The 22,549-nt window shown below is 33.0% G+C and overlaps 2 protein-coding genes across 2 annotated transcripts; both read left to right on the top strand.

The window, feature by feature from the left end:
- Nucleotides 1–5,432: 5,432 nt before the first annotated feature.
- On the top strand, nt 5,433–6,371 carry LOC127549162 (olfactory receptor 4F6-like). Its single transcript, XM_051976996.1, has one exon. The coding sequence runs from the start codon at nt 5,433–5,435 to the stop codon at nt 6,369–6,371; it is 939 nt and encodes a 312-aa protein (XP_051832956.1).
- A 13,408-nt stretch (nt 6,372–19,779) lies between these two features.
- Nucleotides 19,780–20,718, top strand: LOC127549165 (olfactory receptor 4F6-like). The gene has a single exon (XM_051977000.1). It carries the CDS (start codon nt 19,780–19,782, stop codon nt 20,716–20,718), a length of 939 nt encoding a protein of 312 aa, XP_051832960.1.
- The last annotated feature ends 1,831 nt before the right edge of the window (nt 20,719–22,549 follow it).

Genomic DNA, 22,549 nt, shown 5'->3' with positions numbered 1-22,549 from the left:
CCTCATTTTATATAGGAGGAATATGAAGTCTAGAGAGGCTAGTTCACTTTTTAAGATCACACAGTTAGTGAGTGATAAAGGCAGCATTTTAACATTAATCTTATATTACATTTAATTTTAACATCAATTTTTAATTGCTGATTCCAAAGCCACTTCAGAAATGACTTTCCCAAATTCTTTCAAGTGTTTCACATTGACATGAATAATGGTATAATAAATTCTTAATTTACAGTTTTATCTTTCATCTTTCCTGAAATCTCAGGTCTCCTCCATTAATTTTTACTACTATCTTAACTGTCATGGTGAAGCAACCTAAAATTATGATCAATTCTTTTTCCCTAGCTTCTTCTTTTTTCTTCTTTTTGGAACTATATTTCTCATGAACCTTGGTCAGGTAAATCATTTCACAGGCTACAGAGGAAATTGATGTACTGTGAGAAGAAAGAGCACCTCCAGTCCACTTCAAATGTGAGTATTGCATCAGTTTGACCTTGGAAGTCATTATTTTTATATATTTGATGGCTCCTGTTCAGTGCTCAGGTAGAGCTATTTCTAGAGCTCAGATAAAATTGATTAGTATTATTTGTAACTTGGTAATTTTGGTTAGAACTTGGTTATCAATTCTGCTATAAAAACTTTATCATATGTGATTTGAAATTGATAGTAGTGTAGTAGAAAAATACAGTAGAAAGCAGCCTGGGTTTGAAGTCAAAAGATCTGGATTATCTCTCTTTAAAAAAAAAAATAATAGTATTTTATTTTTCCATATATATGCAAAAATAGTTTTCAACATTCACCTTTGCAAAACTTTGTGTTTTTCCAAATTCTTCTCTCCCTCTATCCACCTTGCACCTCCCCAAGATAGTAAGCAATGTGATATTGGTTGAATATATATAATTCTTCTAAACACACTTCCATATTTATCATGTGGTGCAAAAAAAAATTCACATCAAAAGGGGGAAAAATGAGAAAGGAAAAAAACAATAAGCAAACAAACAACGAAAAGGTGAAAATACCATGAATCTCTCTCTCTCTCTCTTTCTCTCTCTCTCTCTCTCTCTCTCTCTCTCTCTCTCTCTCTCTCTCTCTTCTCTCTCTCTCTCTCTCTCTCTCTCTCTCTCTCTCTCTCTCTCTCTGTCTCTCTCTCTCTCTCTCTCTCTCTCTCTCTCTCTCTCTCTCTCTCTCTGTTTCTCTCTCGTGTTTTTTTGAGAGGCAATTAGGATTAAGTGACAGCTAGTAAATGTTAAAAGTGTTTGAAGACTGGATTTGAATTTATGTCCTCCTGATTCTAGAGCTGGTGCTCTATCACCATCTAGTTGCCCCTATAATGAATGATCTCTTGGTTTTGAGTTGTAACTCTTGTTCTACCACTTTGTAGTTGTATGATCTTGGGCAGATAACTTTGCTTTTTTGCTTCTTAGTTTCATCACCCGTGAAATGAAGGGGAAACTGACTAGATGATCTGTATGTAAATTTCCTTTTTGCTCTAAATCCTATGGATGGAATTAGTAACATTCAGAACTTCTGTACCAAGAGCTGATCACTATTCTCCTGGTTTGCAGGGAGGACTCAATGCTGTGACATTGATCTAGAGTAAATAAGAACCCTAAGAATTTCTCCCTAATCCAAAAGCCTTCCTAGGAAGGTTAAGCAAATACTAATCACAAAAATAGAGCCAGATTAGTATAGTGGAAAGATAATTGCATCAAGAGGCAGATCTGGGTTCATATCTTATCTTTGACCTTTATTATCTGTGTCACACAGGGTAAATCTCTGTGGAAATCTGCTCATCAGTGAAATGAGGGGGGATTGAACTAAATTGAGATTCCTCTTAGCTCTAGCTCTCTGAATCTATGAAGATTAAATGGTAACTATTCACATACTTGCATGGTTTATTTTAATTGATTTCTTTCTATCTTGATCTGTCTTACAGAGAAAACAGACATTTTTAATGGCTAGAGCAGAGGGATGATTTGAAGGCATTTAAGGCTGGATGGGATGGAGGACTTTTGATAGAACAATATATAAGATCACTGGTTATCTAAGAAGCAGAGAAAGTAGATGATAGAAGTTGGGAATACTAGGAGACTGGAGAGCATCAAAGGTAAATATTTTGTAGTTTTTTGAGAGTCATGGTGATAAAAACTGTCTCCTTTGCAGGGGAAACTATCTCCACACACTCTTTGGTATCATTTTGTAAATTGCTGAAGGAAAAGGCAAGGGAAGAGAATAAGTATTTATTATACGCTAGGCACTGTGCCAAGCACTTTACAAATATTATTTTATTGGACTATTTGCTACATCATTTTAACTATGATCATGGAAGGGAAGGAGGCAGTATGATACAGCAAAATGAATAATGAGTCTGGTGTCAAAGGAGCAGTTTCAATTGCAGCTTTGCCATTTTCTACCTGTGTGATCAATGGGCAAATCTCTTAATCTCTATTTTCTCATCTATCAAATGAAGGGGTTGGATTAGTTGACTTCTAAAGTCTCTTTCAACTCTAACTATATCAGAAATTATTTTCAGATAGTATTTTAACTGACTTTATAAGTATATAATGTCATGATCAAATAATTTGTCAGCTCTTAAGTAGTTTTTCCATTCTTACCTAGGTTTTTCCCTTAAGCAGCAGTCAATCTGTTGTCTGGACTGTACTATATAGTATGCCAAAAATGATATGTGATCCTTCTTAATTTGGTTTCACAATCCTTTGGTTGTAAATGAGATCAATAAGAACCCATTCCAGAGTAAACCAAATCCCTTGGATATAGGATGTCTTCATTGTACTATCAGTATAGTATGAATAAATGTCAACATAATATAGGGATGGATAAATAGAAATACGAAATGCAAATTATAAGGAAATTATTCTCTTCTTAGACCTATCATTTGCCAGCTTCATTTTAGGACCATTTTATATCTTCTTTTGCTTGATATATATATTTTTTGGTCCTCTTTTTTTAAAAATAACTTTTTATTGACAGAACCCATGTCAGGGTAATTTTTTTACAACATTATCCCTTACACTCACTTCTGTTCCGATTTTTCCCCTCCCTCCCTTCACCCCCTCCCCCAGATGGCAAGCAGTCCTATACATGTTAAATATGTCACAGCATATCCTAGATACAATATATGTGTGCAGAACTGAACAGTTCCCTTGTTGCACAGGGAGAATTGGATTCAGAAGGTAGAAATAACCTGGGAAGAAAAACAAAAATGCAAACAGTTTACATTCATTTCCCAGTGTTCCTTCTTTGGGTATAGCTTCTTCTGTCCATCATAGATCAATTGAAACTGAGTTAGATCTCTTGTCAAAGAAATCCACTTCCATCAGAATACATCCTCATACAGTATTGTTGTTGAGGTATATAATGAACTCCTGGTTCTGCTCGTTTCACTTAGCATCAGTTCATGTAAGTCTCTCCAAACTTCTCTGTATTCATCCTGCTGGTCATTTCTTACAGAACAATAATATTCCATAACATTCATATGCCACAATTTACCCAACAACTCTCCAATTGATGGGCATCCATTCATTTTCCAGTTTCTAGCGACTACAAACAGGGCTGCCACAAACATTTTGGCACATACAGGTCCCTTTCCCTTCTTCAGTATCTCTTTGGGGTATAAGCCCAGCAGTTTGCTTGATATTTTTAATAAATAATTAATTGAGATTGGATAAGATCCAGACAACAAACAAAATGATGGCAAACAATAGGAAACAGATTTCACAAGGAGAGGTGAATAGAGTATCCATTCTGGAAATAGATATATTTTATTTAAGTATAGTAAAAAACTTAGAATTTTTAAAGTTTCCAAAAATGGAATGATAGTGATGAGTTTCTTTTCACTGGCGGTTTTCAAGTAGACCTCTTGGGGGTGATTTTTCCAAGGTAAAGAGTTTTCTTAACATATAGTAATATTGAAATAAGCAATATCTTTATAGTATCAGGATGGTGTTTAAAGCTATAGTGTAAAGCATGTCCAGTTCTATGAATATGAATATTTAATGATACAGCAATAGTATGGAATTTATTATATAATTATTTTAGAAAAATATTGTACATATGTAGGAATTGAGTAAAATTCTAGATTGTATTCAGAAAAAGAAATAGAACAAGCTATTAAAATTCTAGATTGTAGAGAAATATAAGCTTCAAAGTGCTGGTTATCCAATATCTGTGAGAGGAGAAAGGGAGAAAATAGTAGATTTCTTTTCCTAATTCTTTGTCCTTCCATTATTAAGACTCTTTCTCCTTGGTTGTTTCTTCTAATATTGCCCAATGCATTTCCCATTCTTCTGGACACCTGCTTTTTCTTAATCACATTCCATTCTCCACCCTTTTACCCTCTTACATCTCATTCCTTTTCACTTTTAAGATTGTCTTCTATGAAATATTCTATGGAGACATAAATGACAAATCAAAATAGAAAAACTGAATATCATTGAAACATTTTTCATTGGTGAACATTATGGTATTAATGAGATTTCAGGCTGCAACAAACCACTCCCTATGATATTCTCCTAATATTGGATTTAGTCATCTCTAAATTTCCCAATTTCTCACATTGTATTTAGTACCCTTTGGAATATTCATAAAGATCCAACTTTAACTTGAAGTTGCACATTGCAGTCTCTCAGAAATGTGTTCTGTTAGAAAAGTATCAAGAAATCAGACATAGTGCAAAATCTAAAATTAAGTACAACAGACATTTAAATGCCTCTTATGTGTAAGAGCTTGGTGTAGAAATGCAAAGCTAAAACAATGTGTCCTCTCAGGGAGATATGATACATCTTTGCAAATAAATGTGGTAACAATGACAAAAACTGGCATTGTTTTAAGTTTCACTAAATAAATATGATCTCAGTTTCTCCAGGAAAATAAAAGAGGAAGAGCATGCACTAAAAATATCTTTTAAGAGCACATATTAGTTATAGGAGAGGGAAGAGTAGAACAGGAAAACATTCACAGAGGAAGAAGAAGTTAAAGGCATATGAGAACCTTGAATTAAGAAAGAGTTTTTGAGAGGTGGAAATGAAGAGGCAGTGCATTCCAAGCAAAGGAATAGCTTGTACTAGGACTTTTTTAGTATCAGTAAGAAAGCTAGACAGTGCAGTGAATAATTTTAGACTTGGAGTCAAAACTGAGTTGGAATTAAGTCAAATCGCTCAACTTTTCTCAGTTTCAATTTCCTCATTTGTGAAATGAGGGAAATAGACTAAGTGACCTCTAAAATCTCTTCCAGTTTTAAATTTATGATCCTATGCGATCTGTTATCTAGTTATACAAAATGATAAATCAGTATAAGATGTTTGAAGTTTGAGCTCCTCTTTACCTAAACTATCTGCTTTTGATCTCAATAATTATATTTTCTTCTTGATATTTTCTTCAGGTAAATTCCAGAATATACTCTGCAAACTGAATTAATGGATGGATCAAATGAGTCTGTGGTATATGAATTCATTTTGTTGGGACTTGCAAGTTCTCAGGAGATGAGAATTTTTCTGTTTTTGTTCTTCTCAATATTTTATGTAGCAAGTGTTCTAGGAAACCTTCTTATTGTACTGACAGTTCTTGCTGATGCTAGATTGCATTCACCTATGTACTTTTTGTTGGCTAACCTCTCTTTCATTGACACTTGTGTTTGCAGTATTGCAACCCCGAAGATGATTTTTGATCTCTTCAGAAAGCACAAAGTCATCTCTAGGAATGGCTGCATTACTCAGATGTTCTTTATTCACACTGTTGGGGGTACTGAGATGGTGCTTCTTATAGTTATGGCCTTTGATAGATACATCGCAATATGTAAACCTCTGCACTACTTAACTATCATGAGTCTGAGAAGGTGCATCTTGCTTTTGATGGTATCTTGGATTATTGGCTTTATGCATTCTATGATGCAATTGGCTTTTGTTATAAATTTACCTTTCTGTGGCCCTAACAAAGTAGATAGTTTTTACTGTGATTTCCCTAGGTTCATCAAACTTGCCTGCATGGATACCTATAGACTGGAGTTCTTGGTTACTGCTAACAGTGGCTTCATCTCCATGGGAACTTTCTGCATATTGATTATCTCTTACATTTTCATTTTGGTCACTGTTCGTAAACACTCTTCAGGTGGTTCATCCAAAGCTCTCTCCACCCTGTCAGCTCACATCACGGTAGTGATTTTTTTCTTTGGTCCATGCATCATAGTTTATGTATGGCCATTCCCCACATTGCCAATAGATAAGTTTCTTGCCATCTTTGATGCACTTATCACCCCTTTTATGAATCCTATCATCTATACTTTCAGGAATAAAGAGATGAAGTTGGCAATGAGGAAGCTGTTCAGTAACATAATGAGTTCCAGGAAGTTTTCTTAAACATAGTTTGAGGCTATTGAATAGATTGGAGACACAAGTGTACCTGCTGAGATGCTAGAAGCCATTTTATCAGTGTTTAAACACTGGTGAGATAAGGTCTATCCTCAGAAGTCTTGTTCACAATTTACTAAGACATCCTAGGAATCTGTATTCCAAAAACAATTGAGAAAGCAAGGTAGTAGAATGCTTAGAGAAGAGGGTTTGGAGTCTACAAGACCTGAGTCTGAGACTGCAATGTCTTTCCTGGTTATTATTCAAGACTGTCTTAATGGTTATCACATGTGGTGAGCCTCTTTGACTCATTGGATTGTTAAAATCATAGAACTAATAAAAAACAAGGTATATTACCTGAAAGTCATGCAACATCATGAAATAATTGCTCACACTGTTGTTGTGTTGTTGTTGTTTTTAATCAATCACAAAATAGTATAAATCCTAACAAGTTTTTTTTTTTTTTTAATCCATTAAAGCAAATGGGACAGGAGCAAATGGGATATCTGTGACAAGAGTGGGAGATGTGGCCAACTATTTGTGAACTTTTCCCTGGCTAAGAATTTAATCTTACCTTAGATACTTAATAGCTGAGTGATCAAGGTCAAGTTACTTAGCCTCTCTTACCTTCAATTTCTTCATCTCCAAAATGGAGACAGACTTGTTAGACTCTCAGTACCTTTTCAGCTCTAACTAGTTACACATTAGATTCAGAATGAATTTAAAATATCCTTCCTGGTTATTATTCAAGACTGTCCTGCTGGCTATTTTGGTGGTCCCCTTCAACTCATCAGTTCATTAAGCTCATGGATCTAGAGCCAGATTGGAACTCTCTATACCCTCTACCCAAGCCTCATTTTTACAGCTGAGGAAACTGAAACCCAGGGAGATTAAGTGGTCCAAGTTTGCATAGGTACTAAGAGGGATATGAATTTGGGTCTTTTGGCTCTAGACTTAGGGCTCTTCCCTTTGTAACTTGCTGTCTTTAACTTCTTTTAAAGAATGAAATAGAATTAGGAATAGGGACTGAATCTGAATTCATTGGTATAAGGAACTCCTTCAGGGAACTCCTCCTATTAAAACAATTTGGCACTTTTTCTGACACTTAGAAAGCTGCCTAGAGGATTGAGAGTCAAAGTGATTTATTTTGGTTCACACAACCAGCAAGTATTCATGATGGAACTTGAAGCTAGGACTTTTTGTCTTTAAGACTGGTTCGCTTTCACTATATATATATATATATATATATATATACACAAAACACGTTGCCTCTTCCTTTGCTCTTTCTTATAAAACTATTATTTGGAAGCTACTGTCAGGGACATGTGCAATATTTTGAATATTGTACCTTCATTTTTCATGTAAGTCATTTGCTGTATAATTTCACATAGATTTTTTCTGCTCAAATATTTTACTCTATGTATTCTTTGTTGTATTCATTTAGTGCATTTTCTTGGCTTGTTCTTTATTCAAACCAATAATTTTCAAGCTGTGGGTCAGTGATCATTGTGAAGCCTGATAATTATTGCAAAGGGGTCTGAAAATCTATATTTTCAATAACAATTTGGCTTGATTATATAGCTCCAATAATATGTAACTTGATAATATGATATATTGGAGATCATATTTTCTGTAGACTAAATGATGACTTGCACATATATGTATTCATATTTTCAAATGTATGTAAATGCTGTTATGATGAATAAAAATAAATTAATTTCAAAGTATAATTGAATATTTAGTAACTTTTTATTGATCAATTTTTTAACATAGCAGAGAAAATTAAATAAAAAACAAAGTATGTTACCTGAAATTATATAATACAACGGAATAGTGGATTTTTGTCATATTTTTTTGTTAGAATCCTTACAAAGTGATGTCAATTGCCTAATTTAGCATGGTACTTAGCAAATTCTCTAACTCACTAATGTATTTAAGTAGTCATTGGAGTTCACAAGTATGGGAGATACACAAAGTTAGCTTTGTAACTTTGTGAATTCACACCTCCCATAATCCCACTCTCAGAGGAGGAGTCAACCTTTGAGAGAGCATAAAAACAGCTGAGCTCAGTCAGCAGGATCAGTTGAAAAGATTCAGAGTGGAGGAGCCATCAGTTCAGAAGAAGCCCACTCTCGGAGGCGGAGCCAGATTCATTCATCCCATCTCACACCACCTTGGTGGCAGGCTCTCCTCCTTCGCTTCTCTACTGAAAAAAGGCCTCTAAGAAAGCTTTCCGGGCCCAAGGAAAGAGGGACTTGGAAGGAGAAAATAAACGTTTGAATTTTACCAGCTGGCTGCATTTGTGGTGATTATTACTTGGAACTGAAACTAAGGCTGCCTCCAGAAAACCTCCCCAAGAAACCTGCTCCCAGAGAATCATCATATATTATAAAAAAGAATAGAACATTTTTTTAATCACTCAAAAATAGTATAAGTGCTTTTAAGTCTTTATCCCTTGGGAGCAAATGGGATATCTATGATCAGTCAATGACACATGCCCAGAAGAAGAAGTGAATTTTCCTCTGGCTAAGAATTCAAGTGACTGTTGAAGTAATTCTTTCTTCTTCCCTTTTTATCTGAAAGGATAGATAACAAAATGCAGATCTTTTTGTTTTTTGAAGTTACTTATTTATAATTTTACTTTAAAATAAAATTTTGCTACACAAAGATGATGTCAGACTTAGTAGCTTTAAATTCCTATTCCTAGTATCTTTAGTTATATATAATGATGCCAGTGGTTAAATGAAAACACACAGGATTTAAACAGATCAGAGATCTGAGCATTTGTCTGAAGACCTGACAAGCTATATGTATGCCAGAGAAGCTTATGGTACTTTTTTTTGATTAATAATTTTTATTAATCTTTTGGAAAGATAGAATTGATTTTTAAATAGTTATTTATTTATTTATTTTTTGTTTTCTTACATTCTAAATGCAAGATTTCTTACAGAATACCTCTCTTCTCCCCTCCCAGTGAACCATTCCATATAAACAAATAATCTGCTTTAAAGAGAAAAGGAGAAAGAAGGCAGAAAAACATGAGCAAAATTGATAATTACATAAAAAATACCTTCTGACATTAAATGCAATGTACTACACCCCATGGTCTTCCAGATCTGCAAAAGAATGTGGGTGATGATATCTTCCTAAATCTCTTTTTTGGGACCACACTTGTTCTTTATGATTTCGAAATATTTATTTTCAATTATTTTGTGATTTTCTTCCCTCCGCCCATTTACATTGTTGTAGTTATTGTGTATAATGTTTTCTTGGCTCTGTTTATTTCACTTGACATTAGGCATGTAAATCTTTCCAGCCTTCTCTGTATTAATCATATTTGTCATTTCTTTAGTAATATTCCATTATATTCATAAGTCACTATTTGTCTTGTTAAATCCCAGATAATGAGCATTTGCTTTATTTTGAATTCTTTGAATTCTTTGCTCCCCCAAAATGTCACGATAAATGTTTTTCTGTACATGGAGATTTTTTTCTTTCATACCTTCTTTGAACATAATTGAAAAGCAGAGTTTAAACTGAATCTGGGGCTTCCCCTCCCCCCTTCAAGCTAAGCAAGCTCTTTTTGTTTTGGTTAGATCAGGTCACTTTGAGCTTCTGAGTCTCTGGCAAAACTTTAGCCTAAGAGTCAAAAAGAGGAATTGGTAAAATACAAGTGGAATCTTAAGGGGAGGTAGTTCCCTTGAACTGACCCAGTGGGAAGAGAAAGACATGAGAGATCAACTCCTTTCCTTTCAAGTGGGACATGGAAAAGCCCTTCTCAGACCAATTTTGTATTCTATAGTGACACTTGTTGGTTATATCTTATTCAAAACAATGACAATATCTGTGATTCCCAAATTGTGACCCACAAACATTGTCTTTTTGACATTTATTTGTTACTCCAGACAATTAGCACAAGGAAGAAGCCAAAAGAACCCAGAAACTGCCTTAACTAGAAAACGGTTGATCTCTGTGACAAGCAGAAAGAGATTGAAACCAAGGGCAACAATAATTTAGAATATCATCTCACTGTAAACCATCACTGAGAAGAATAGCAAAAAATTATGAGCAGTGGAACCTCATAAAATATTTTAAAGTGGAGGGGGTGAAAATAAGTCTTCAGAAAGTTTGTTATGACACCCAACAAAGGAACATGATTCTAAGAGCAGTTATAGACAAAACTAGTAGAAGGACAACAACTTACTAGATTTATCAAATAGAATAAAAATAGAATGGATATATCAAGGGCCATGATTAATGGATCACCACATTTGGGCTTTAGAACATCAGTTCCCCAAAGGCATGTAGAAGAAAATTGAAATGATACTTAAGAAGACTAAGTTATGAAATTCAATTGCAGAAGGAGTAGAACAACTAACCATATACATTGAAGAAATACATGCTAGAAATGACACAATCTTGAAAGCACTGAGGAATATCCTAGGGACTGAAGTATATCAAAAGAATGGGAAAAATTATAGATGATAATTCTGACTTAAAAATGAAGGATATCCCTCATGAAAATACAAACAGAGAAGCAGATTTTTGCAAACTCCATAAACATTAATTAATCATCTATTATATTCAAGGCACTCTGCTAGATGTTAGAGTACAAAGACAAAATGAAAAATAACTCAGCTTAAAAATTATTTTATTTTACCAGAATACAACATATACTCAGACAAAAAAATTAAGACAATTAGAGAAGAGAGATGGCACCAACAATGGAAATAAGGAGAGATTTTATATTGGAGGTGGTATCTGAGACCAATCTTGAATGAAATTAAACATCTTGAGAAATGGAAATGAGCAATTTTTTTTAAACCACAGACAATATTTTCAAAGTTCAAACAACAAAGAATTTAATATCATGCTATTTCTTAATTCTAAAAAAAATTGACTCAGCACTACAAAATGAAATCTTAAAAGTTCTTCTCTAACAAGTAGATTCTTGTAAAAATGTCAGTATATAAATATAAATGTTATCATGTCAAATAGGAATTTGACAAATGTTAAAAGGAATTTTTTTATTCCAAGTTGCTTAGTTGATTGACATTAGGAAAAGGCTTTCAACATTATATATGATCATAGCATGAAATTTCTAGCTTTTTCAGGCAATCAGGTATGATTGCAATGGATCATTGCTCTAAGTTACACTCTAAAAGACTGTTAGTTTTTCTTTTGTAGGAATATGTCAGTCATTTTCTTCACTATTGGCAGATGATGGCAGAGAACAACAGATAATTGAAGAGACTAAATGACTAAAGACCAAGTGAAAGCAATTCTGGCCATGAGAAGATTCTAGTGGATTTAATACTATGTTTGGTGGGGAGACAGATCATTTAGTGGAGAGCAGCAAAATTATATCATCAGAAGTTGTTATTAGTTCTGTAGCACTGAGTTGTCATATGTGTACTCTGGCTGGAGATATGTATTAGCCAAGTGTTTTTGCCATACATGTTCCTTGCTCACATACAAATTTAGTGTTCCTTCAAGGTGTTACATATGGTTATATGTATGCTCATATGTCTATATATCTGTCCTTTCTTATGGATGACATAGTAATCTTTAGGAGAGTGTGCACTATGAGAAAATGTGGATGACTTTTTCTTGCCTCTTAACTTGTTATATTGTTTGGGTAAATAAATGTCTTTGCTTTGAGCTAATGTGGTTTTTATGGTTGGCTCAATAAAACTAATATGTTGTATAGGGTTCATGAGCTATGGTTTTAAGTGGGCACAAATCCACAAAGCACCTTGAAATTGGGGAAATGTTCTTAGGGTCCACATGTGGAAGCCCTGAAATGACATAGTTTAACAATACTCAAATCATTCTCATCAAAATGTGTCTAAACGAACATCACTTTAATTCTTCCTGTTAGGTTACTTTGATTTTAAGTGTGGTTTGATTTTTTAAAAATATTACAAACTCATTTAACTCTGTCCTATTTTTGTGGAATCACATGTTACTTTTCAAAATGGAATCTATAGATTCAATGTTCTATAAAGTAGGATGCTAGATCTTCTGGATATTTTGGACAGTTTTTTCCCCTAACTAGAATAAAACAATTCAAAATAATCAGAGTAGATTAGCTCTGCTAATTCATAACCTCTATCATAACTTTTATCACTCAAGGTCAGTCATTTCATTTTTCTGATTTCTTATAGCTTTAGATCTATTAATTTATTATCCTAATAGTCAATTTAATCTTTCTTTAGTTTAGATAAGTCTTCATAGCAACCTATGCTTAACTATGCCCATTATTATTATTGTCAGAAAAAATACCTCATCAGATCAATAAGCATTTATTAAAAACCTACTATGTGCCAGGGTCTGTGGTAAATGCAATAAAAAGGCAAGATAAAAACAGTCCCTGCTTTTTTCCAGTCTTCTTAGCCTTTATTTCCCTCCCCATATTCTATGATCCAATGATGCTGATCACTTTGCTCTTTCTTATTACATACAACACTCTAGTTCTTGACACTAGACATTTTCACTGACTCTGCCCTATATCTAAACTTCTCTCCAGCATTTCTGCCACTTAGTTTTCCTGGCTTCCTTCAAGTCTCAGATAAAATCCCAACTTCTACAAGAAGCCTTTTCTGATCCTCTTTACCTTAATGCCTTTCCCTTGAGATTATCTCCAATTTATCCTTTTTATGTATAGTTTATATGCAGTTGTTTGCATATTGTTTTCCTTGTTAGAATGTAAGCTTGAGAGCAGGAGCTGTTTTCCCTCTCAAGATATATGAGGAACTGATTTAAATATATAGGAATAAGAGCCATTTTTTAACTGATCTAAAGATATGAACAGAAAGTTCTCAGGTTTTTTCCTAGCCATATAAAAAAATTTCAAAATCATAGCTAATTAGAGAAATGTAATTTAAAGCAAATCACCAGAGTGGCAAAAACAATAAGAAAAAAAAGCTGACAAATGTTGGAGAGGCAGCAGGAAAAATAGCATATCTGCCAATTCAATATTGGCAAATTGGCAATAGAGCCAATTCAAACTTGGCAGCTAATTATTGAATTTTTAGTGTGAATATTTATACTTTAAAAATTTGCAGTTGCTATAAGTTAGGGGTTGATTTATCATTTGGTTGACTACTTGACTTAAGAAACTATTCATGCAGATTGAATTTAAAAGTATGTGTACATACAATATCCCTCCCCAATTCCCCCAATCTTGTCATCAAATATTTACCAGAGTTTATAGGCATTACCAGATTGGAGGTCTCTTTACTGTAAGCTAATGATAATAATAATAATAACAATGGTAATATATATTCTTTATCTCATTTGAGCCTCATAATATGTATGGAAAACAGGTACATTGATGAACTCTTGTAACTTTGAATGGATACAATCACTATGGAAAACAATTTGGAATTATTCAGGAAAAGTTACTAACCAGTGAATACCATTTGTCTCTGCATTACTTCTGGTACATCTATACCTCAAAAAGATCAAAGAAAGAAGATACACACACACACACACACACACACACACACACACACACACACACATATATGTATGTACACATATATTTTTATATGCAAAAATAATTATAATAGCCCTTTTTGTGGTGGCAAAGAACTGGAAACAAAAGTTCTGTCCATCTATCATGGAATGGCTAAACTAATTGTGGTATATGAATGTAATGGAACACTATTTTGCTGCATGAAATGGGGGAAAGGTGATATCAGTTAGACAGACTTCTATGAACTAATGCAGAGTGAAGTGAGCAGAATCAGAAAAACAATTAATACATTAATATCAATATTTTAAAAATAAATAATTTTGAAGATTCATATAAGCTAATGAAGAATGAAATAGGCAGAACCAGGAGAATAACTTAAACCAAAAAAAAATCATTTTTTTTCAAATCAAAAATAATTTTGAAAGCCATATGAACTTTGAACAGTATAAAGATCATTGATGAGTCTAGATAACTGATGGTGAAGTATGTTATCTGCATCATGACAAAGATATGATAGTTTTACAGTGAAGAATAAGTCAATAAGGGATTGCTTGATTATGGATATTTGTAAAAAGGATTTTGTTTTATCTTGTTTTTCAGTTTGGAGATGGGAGACAGATTTCTATTAATTATTAAATTTAATAAAAAAAGAACTAAATATATTTTAGGCACTAGAGATAAATGATATATTTGACTCGTTTACTTTTAACAACTCTAATATAATAGTCATTCTTACACTTTAAATTGTCTTTAAGAAAAAAAATTGATTTTGTTTTTTGTGAGATAAGGGGTGAAGCAACTTGCCAGGGTTGGATTTGAGGACAAATTTGAACTCAGGTCCTCCTGATTCCAGAGCTGATACTCTATACACTATACCATATAGCCATAGTTAAATTGTCTTAATTTCATTTTGGGGGCTAAAAATATGGCAGAAAACTCCTTCTCTGGGGAGAAGTTAATATTAATTAATTCATTAAGCATGTGTACTCATTGCTTACAGTTACCTTTAACCCACTTCTCATTTTGGGGTGATTTTTGTCAATTTATAAATTCAGGGGCTCAATATCCTGTTTTGTACAACTAACTTGGTCAGCTGATCTGATCTTTCTCTAGTCCTTGTCTTTTTTTGGAAATACAATTCTATAGGTTGCTCACAAACATAATTGATAAGTAGTTTTTGCAAAGCATATTACATTCATTATCTTTTTTGAACCTTATAACAATCTTCTGAAATAAATGAGTCTTCTTCAGATGAAGAAAGTGAGACTCAGAAAAATTATATGCCTATGATCATAAAAATAGTAAATGTCAAAAGTGGGATTTTTAGTCTTAGCTTCTTGACTCCAAATGTGGAAGCCCCAAACTGCTTGGCAACCAGCCATTTTTTTTTTTTCTTTTAGCTGCTACGTCAATTTTCCCTAAATAGATTTCTTGGCCATATTTTACCCTTCACATCATACATTTTCAGCTAAGAATCATCAAGCTATTTCTTTTCTTATCTGTTCATTTATAATTTTTGGGAAAGCAGATTAAAATTTCTTGACAAAATCAAAATATTTTTCATTTTACAACCTTCAGGGATTTTTTTCTCAGCAATGACCACCAAGAAAGATTTAAAACTTAGCACACAAAATTGCAAAAGATTATTTCTTCAGGTAGTTTCCACTCACACCTCCCTTTCCTCATGTGACTCATTACCAGCTTCTTCCCTTGGTTGTTTTGGTCAAAACAATATGATTCAAGGAGACAATTCCCTTGGTCAAGGAAGCTCAGATTAGCCATCCCTGTCTCTGTACCTACCAGAGTGACTAATTAGTTGTTTTGCCTCTTATGGGAGCATTTTATATGGTTCTTTGTGCTAGATAAGTTGTTAGAGATCACTGGACTCCTTGAATATGTTGCTCCCTGAGTATAAGTAGGTTGGGAAGATGGATATAAAATTGACTACAGAAAGAATAAATTTCTTTAAATTTCAGTAGTAGAGAGACTGTTATGGTGATAAAACTAACATTTGCATAAACGAGTGGGATGCTGCTTTTTATATGGAAAAGAAGATATGTGGGAAGGAGTTGAGCACCAAATAGAATAAGTATGAAATATTCTATAGTGTAGAGAAAGGCAAATATTTTGTGAAATGACCCTGGGTTTTGCCTCAGGGTTAGGGACCCAAGACACCTACTTACCTTATAGAAGTAAATCTGGAGTTATCAGTATGAATTAGATCAAGCACATGAGTGAGATATAAAATTCGGGAATTTAGTTATTTAATCATAGTTATTTACTTGCTACCTATATATACCAAAGATACATTAAAATTCTTTATTATGAATTTGACATGCATCAATAAACATGAACAACTTCATGTACAAAAAGAAAAAAAAACCTGATTTTTCAATTATATGTGACTTGAAAGAATATATTATATTTAACATGCTTGTATCAAGGCTTCCATCATTGTATTCCCTTTAGAATTTCCTTTTGCAGTCTTCTCTGTATTTTTAAAATGCTTCATTGGCTTTCTTTTTTTCCTTCTCTTTCTCTTTTTTGGGCATTATTTTCACCATTCTCTTTTATTCCTTCCTTAAAATAAAAGCCCTTTCTTGAAGAGAATAAATTTAATAAGGCCAAGGGAATATTTGGCTAATTCTGAAACTATCTTCCTCATTTTTATTAGTCATACTTTATTAGTCCTTATCATCTCTCTGACAAGAAAAGGGAAAGTTTTTTTGGAGGGGTTATTATTCAATACATTTTACTTTTTTTTCCTTTTTATTATTATCATTTTCTTATAACAGAATAGTAAGAAGGCAAGACATCTTATTATATGCTTTGATTCTGTAATTATTTTAAAATCAGATATAGTCAGTTAATTGGCTCTCTTAAAGCAAAAGGGAGTAGGACAAAGTGCTATTATTCTTAAAAAAAAAACCCTAACATCAGCCTAAGATGGATGATATTTATCTGGAAAAAATTTTAAAGTCAACATACTCATGCATCTCTTAGGCTGACAGTGAAAAACATTGTTCTGATAGCAATAACATGGACAAAGGCAAACAAAAATTGTCATGATATTGGTATATATTTATAAAAGAGAATACATATTTCTGTTGGCATGTTTTGTAGACCCTTATTTAAATATAATTTGCAATTTCTGTCATTATGATTTAGACAGATTTATCAAATATTAATAACCATGAATATTTCCAAATACAAAGATCAGAAAAACATGAAAATGTGTAAATGTGTGAATCTCTATTATGTATATAAAAAATACATTAAATTTAACATATTAGTACCAATGATATCCTGCTTGTTTGTTATTTTCTGTTCTTAAAATTTCTTCTGATTTGTTCTGTGGAAAAGATTCAAAATATACTGACAAACATGACTGAAAGGTAGAAAGTAAATCCTTTGAGGGAGGTATGGGAAGAAGTGAAAGTGTAGAATATTGAGAAGGGAAGATTAGGAAGTGATAGCTTGTTTATGACAGTATATGGGTGATTAAATTGATAGGATTGCTGATCACTCGTTCTTCATGATCACAGAACAACAAATAATAGGAAATAGACTTGAAGCAGAAGAGATATAATTTAAACATAAGGAAGAACTTTTTGACTGTTAGCATGAATAAGCATAGGATATTATATAGCAAGTTAGGTAATGAATTGTCAATTCTTGTAGTCAGAGGAAGACAAAAGATAATGAGTTCTGCATGGTTTTCAAATAGTAGAAGACAAAGACTAGATCAGATGATCTTGTGAGAGTCTTTCTGGAATGATAACTCTGAGTTCAGAATATTGGTCACCTATTTATTCATCATTATGTTGGTTGTAAATCTATTACAGGACATTGATCATTTCCTTGTAGATCAAGAAAAATGGAAGATGAGGCCCCAGAAAGTGAGTCCTGGAGAAGCAGGTGTGCAAGTTTAACTTGGCCATTTAACTATGTTAAAAAATAATGGATATAACAAATGGGAAGTCTTTGAAGTCCCTTGAATAGATACAAATGCCATATTCAAAGAGAGGGGTTTTTTGACTTGAGGTGTTGCTCTATTTTTTTCTATTTTTAGTTCTCTCTCCTTCTCCCAAAACAACAACAACGACTACAACAACAATAGCAGCAGCAACAAAGTTTATTATGCTTTGTTAAATCCTTGTATCTTCTCTTTTGGGTTTTAGACCCATATACTCATATACTGTTATGACTTAAAGAGATTAGCTAGATTCCATGAGATCACATAGCTGAGAGTAGCTGAGTAGGGAGAAAATCCTGAGTGTCCTGAGTCCCAGTGCAGTCTTCTGATATAAAGCATCTTCCTTCATTTGGTAGTTTCAGCTAAGTTTATCTTAGAGATGGTCCCAGTGATTATTCTACATGTAGTTATATAGTAGGCTCTTGTTTATATTTGGAAAAAAACATGGGAAAAGAGAAGGACTAAAATGGAGAATGATATATTTTTTTTCCAGAAGTTTATGACTGAATGACAAATTTCCTATGCCTAAGTGAATACTTTTGTGAACTATCTACCTGACTGGATTATGAACCATGAAAAAATATCTTTCTTTTCACTTTGATTAATTTTAGACAGCTCCATTCTTCCCTTAAACCATCTGATTTGATTCCAATGACTTCTCATTGGAGAAAGATAATGATTTATTACCACTGATGATATTAAAAAGTATACCTTATGTTGATAATACAATTTCCAAAGGATTATAGATTTATTTTCTTTACTTTATCTCTATATATGAAAATTCCTCATAATATTTGCTAGAATTTTTACCAATTTTCTATGAAAAGAAATTAGTTAAATAAATGTAACAAGCATTTACTTCTTCACAAACAATACACTAGATTTAGAGTGGGAAAGGATGTTCTTATAAACTAGTCCAGTTCTCTTCACTTTACATATGAAGAAAATTAGTCCTTGCAAGATTGAGTAACTTGTCTGAGGTCACATAGACAGTATTAGAACCAGGATTTGAATTCGAATAATCTTTGTGTCTAAGTTACTCCATCAGATGCTGGGGACCTAAATATGACAAATGACACAGTCCTTGCCCTCAAGGATCTTATGGTGTAATAGATAATTACACAACTAAACATTTTTTCTCTACATTGTCTCCTTACATCCATTAATTTATGTATAAATATTAGATAATAAATAGATTAAGAACTAATATAAATTTCTGCTGTGTGTAGTTGGCAGTACACAGGAGTTGGTGTCAGGAAGATCTGAGTTCAAATCCTATCTCAGACAGTTACTACATAGAATAGAGTAATTTAAGTGAATGGCTCTTTTAAAAAGGCAAAATTTACTACTGTAACTCAATCTGGGTCCCTATCATCTACATAAGAATAAGTTTATAATTTTATAGATAAATAATTGGAAGGAAATAATTGTGTGTTGGAATTCTATTTACTAATCACAGCATCCTTACTTTATACTTATAATTTACACTACCATAGCTGTGAATACATTATTTGGTCGTGTGAAATGAAAAAGTGACATTTGACTTGAAATTTAGAAACTGTTTAATATAAGGCACTAAAATTATTTCCATATATTTTGAGGCAGCTAGGTAGTATAATGGATAGAACAGATTGTAGGATTAGGAATGAGTTTAAATTCTACAACAGAACTCATTACTTTCTCACATCATAGTGGAAGTTTTGTTCTTTTTCTATATATGAAGATTTGACACATCAATATTATCGTGGGTGAGTCATATTCTCTATTTACCAATTTCTTCATCTACAAAATGAGGTGGAAAACAGCATTTTATGCATAAGGTTGTAAGAATCAAATGAGATAATGTAAGAAAAGTGCTTTGTAAATTTTAAAGACTTATATAAATATTACTTATTACTGTTCTTCCCTTTTCATCTTCTTCCTTCAGGTAATGTCACTGCCAGCTGAGTTCATTGGAGTCAATGGATAAAGTGAATCGTTCTATAGTGGTTGAGTTTGTATTTCTTGGACTCTCTGATTCATGGGAGATCCAACTTCTTCTCTTTCTGTTTTCTTCTGTGGTCTATGTGGCAAGTATTCTGGGAAACCTGCTCATTTTGATCACTGTTATCTTTGATCCTCACCTACACTCTCCCATGTACTTTCTGCTGGCTAACCTGTCTTTTATTGACTTGGGATTTTGCTCCATTGCAGCCCCTAAAATGATTTGTGATCTTTTCAGAAAGCACAAAGTCATCTCATTTGGTGGTTGTGTTGCTCAGATCTTCTTTAGTCATGCTTTTGGTGGTGTTGAGATGGTGTTGCTCATTGCCATGTCCTTTGACAGATACATTGCTATATGTAAGCCTCTACACTACCTGACCATCATGAATCCAAAAATGTGTATTTTGCTTTTGATTCTTGCCTGGATCACTGGGATTACTCACTCAGGGGTCCAACTGGCTTTTGTTGTAGACTTGCCATTTTGTGGTCCCAATGTATTAGATAGTTTTTTCTGTGACCTTCCTCAGTTCATCAAACTGGCCTGTACTGATACTTATAGACTCCAATTCATGGTCACTGCTAATAGTGGGTTCATCTCTTTGGCCTGCTTCTGTGTACTGATCATCTCCTACATCTTCATCTTAGTCACCGTACAGAAACATTCTGCAGGTGTTTCCCTCAAAGCTTTCTCTACTCTTGCATCTCATATCACTGTGGTGGTTTTGTTTTTTGGTCCATTGATCTTTTTCTATACATGGCCATTCCATATATCAAATTTGGATAAATTTCTTGCCATCTTTGATGCAGTTATTACTCCTTTTTTGAATCCAGTTATTTACACATTCAGGAACAAAGAGATGAAGGTGGGAATGAAAAGAGTATGTAGCAGGTTTATGAATTTCAGGAAGTTCTCTTAAGTACTTGATGAATGAAGACTGCAAATCTTGATATTCTCTTAGAGTATGTAGGAAATAAAAGTTATTATTAACCGGTAAGAGATAAATTCATTTTTATACTCCATGCCTTGATGTGTTGAATCTAAGCAAAAGTTTATTATGCTCAAGGGTTTGTTTCTTCAGCAAATTAAATGGGATATTTGCCTCAATTCACAAGTTCCAATGCTTTGTTCTTAGAATATTGTGAAGGAAAAGTGATATAAGTGCTTGAGTCCTAGAAGTGAATGTTATTTTTTCATTTCTATTTTTCTCCATAATATTAAAACATTTTTTATTATCGATGAAGATATCTTTGTATATTTCCCTCAGTCTGTCTTGCTATTGAACTGTTATATTTCCACTTACATTGCATTCATTCCACAAGCCTTTACTAAAGACTATATATAGGACATTGTACTAAGCCCTGAAGATATGAAGATAAATTAAAAAAATTACCAAACTCAATACTTGGTGTGGTCTAGTGGCTACTGTGCTAGAGATAGTCACAAAAGTCAAATTCTTCTACAGATGATTGTTCCCTGTCCAATTCTAGGCAGGTTGCTTAACTTTCCCTCAGTTTCCTTTTCTAGGCAGGTTGCTTAACTTTCCCTCAGTTTCCTTATCTATCACAGGGATACTAATAATGATGTCTACCTCATATGAACTTCAAATGAAATAATATATATGAAGTAGTGACCAAAATTTAAAGCATGATGTAAATTATTATATTATGTTATATATATAATCACACAATTATATATTTATAGAATATATTATGAATCATCTAACATTAAACTTACATAATATATAATATAATTATTACATATTATTATTATATTTTAATGTTAGATCACTACTTGTATGCTTTCCTGTGTCACTTTTTCTTAATTATCTCATAATGACTGTGTGAGACTGGGAAAGGAGAGAAGAGAATAAACATCTATTAAATGCATATAGTGTACCACTGTGTTAAATGCTTTACAAATATTATTTCACTTGATCAAGATCACTTAATTCCTCAATGCCTAGGCTGCTTTCTAGTAAGTTGCAGTCCAACCTTTTTCTGCACTAGCAGAAAAACTTGGACATTGAATTTTTTCCTATGAATTGGGTCCAAAAAATGAATTCCTGTATCCAGTTAATTTTGAAGTAAATTGTATTATATTTTCATTCTCTGAAATTTTTATCCACAGCTACTTATCTAGGTAGCATGAGTTAGTGAAAAGAACACTGAACCTAGGGTTGGGAGATGAAAGTATGAATACCAGTTACAACTTTTGCTAGTTCTGTGATCATGTCAGATCATTTAAGCACTGAGCCATTTTATGCTCACCTAAAAATAGGGATAACAATACCTACCTCATGTAGTTTTTGTAACGGAAGCACATTGTCAAGTTGTATTTTTATTATAAGCACCATGGTAAATGCTTAAAATTTTATAATTAAATAACATTCCATTGTGGTCATCATTTTTTTTTTTAATGTAATAGCTTGCTTATATGCTTAAGTGAGGTCAAGTGAATAACTGACCTATCTTTATTCTCTTCTGCTTTATTCTTCTGTCACTGGTGAGATTAATGTTCTAAGGGCACAAGACAGATTCCCATGATACTGATTGTCTTAAGACAGTTTTTTTTGGTGACAGTCTATGTTCTTTAAAAATATATATATATATATATATGTATATGTATATATATATATATATTCAATACCTTTATTCCATAGTGTATGGGTTTGATAAGAATGATTATCTTTCATGACAGTGATCTCTAAACTTTTTTGACTACTCACTCCATTAGCAAAATATTTTTTT

The sequence above is a fragment of the Antechinus flavipes genome, chromosome 2 (assembly GCF_016432865.1).
Source record: "Antechinus flavipes isolate AdamAnt ecotype Samford, QLD, Australia chromosome 2, AdamAnt_v2, whole genome shotgun sequence".
NCBI lineage: Eukaryota > Metazoa > Chordata > Mammalia > Dasyuromorphia > Dasyuridae > Antechinus > Antechinus flavipes.
Note: the sequence above shows the minus strand (reverse complement) of the source record. Positions and strands in the feature narration are given on the sequence as shown.

What these genes read in the sequence shown, in the direction of transcription:
- LOC127549162 (XM_051976996.1), top strand. Translation starts at nt 5,433, where the DNA reads ATGGATGGATCAAATGAGTCTGTGGTATATGAATTCATTTTGTTGGGA.
- LOC127549165 (XM_051977000.1), top strand. Translation starts at nt 19,780, where the DNA reads ATGGATAAAGTGAATCGTTCTATAGTGGTTGAGTTTGTATTTCTTGGA.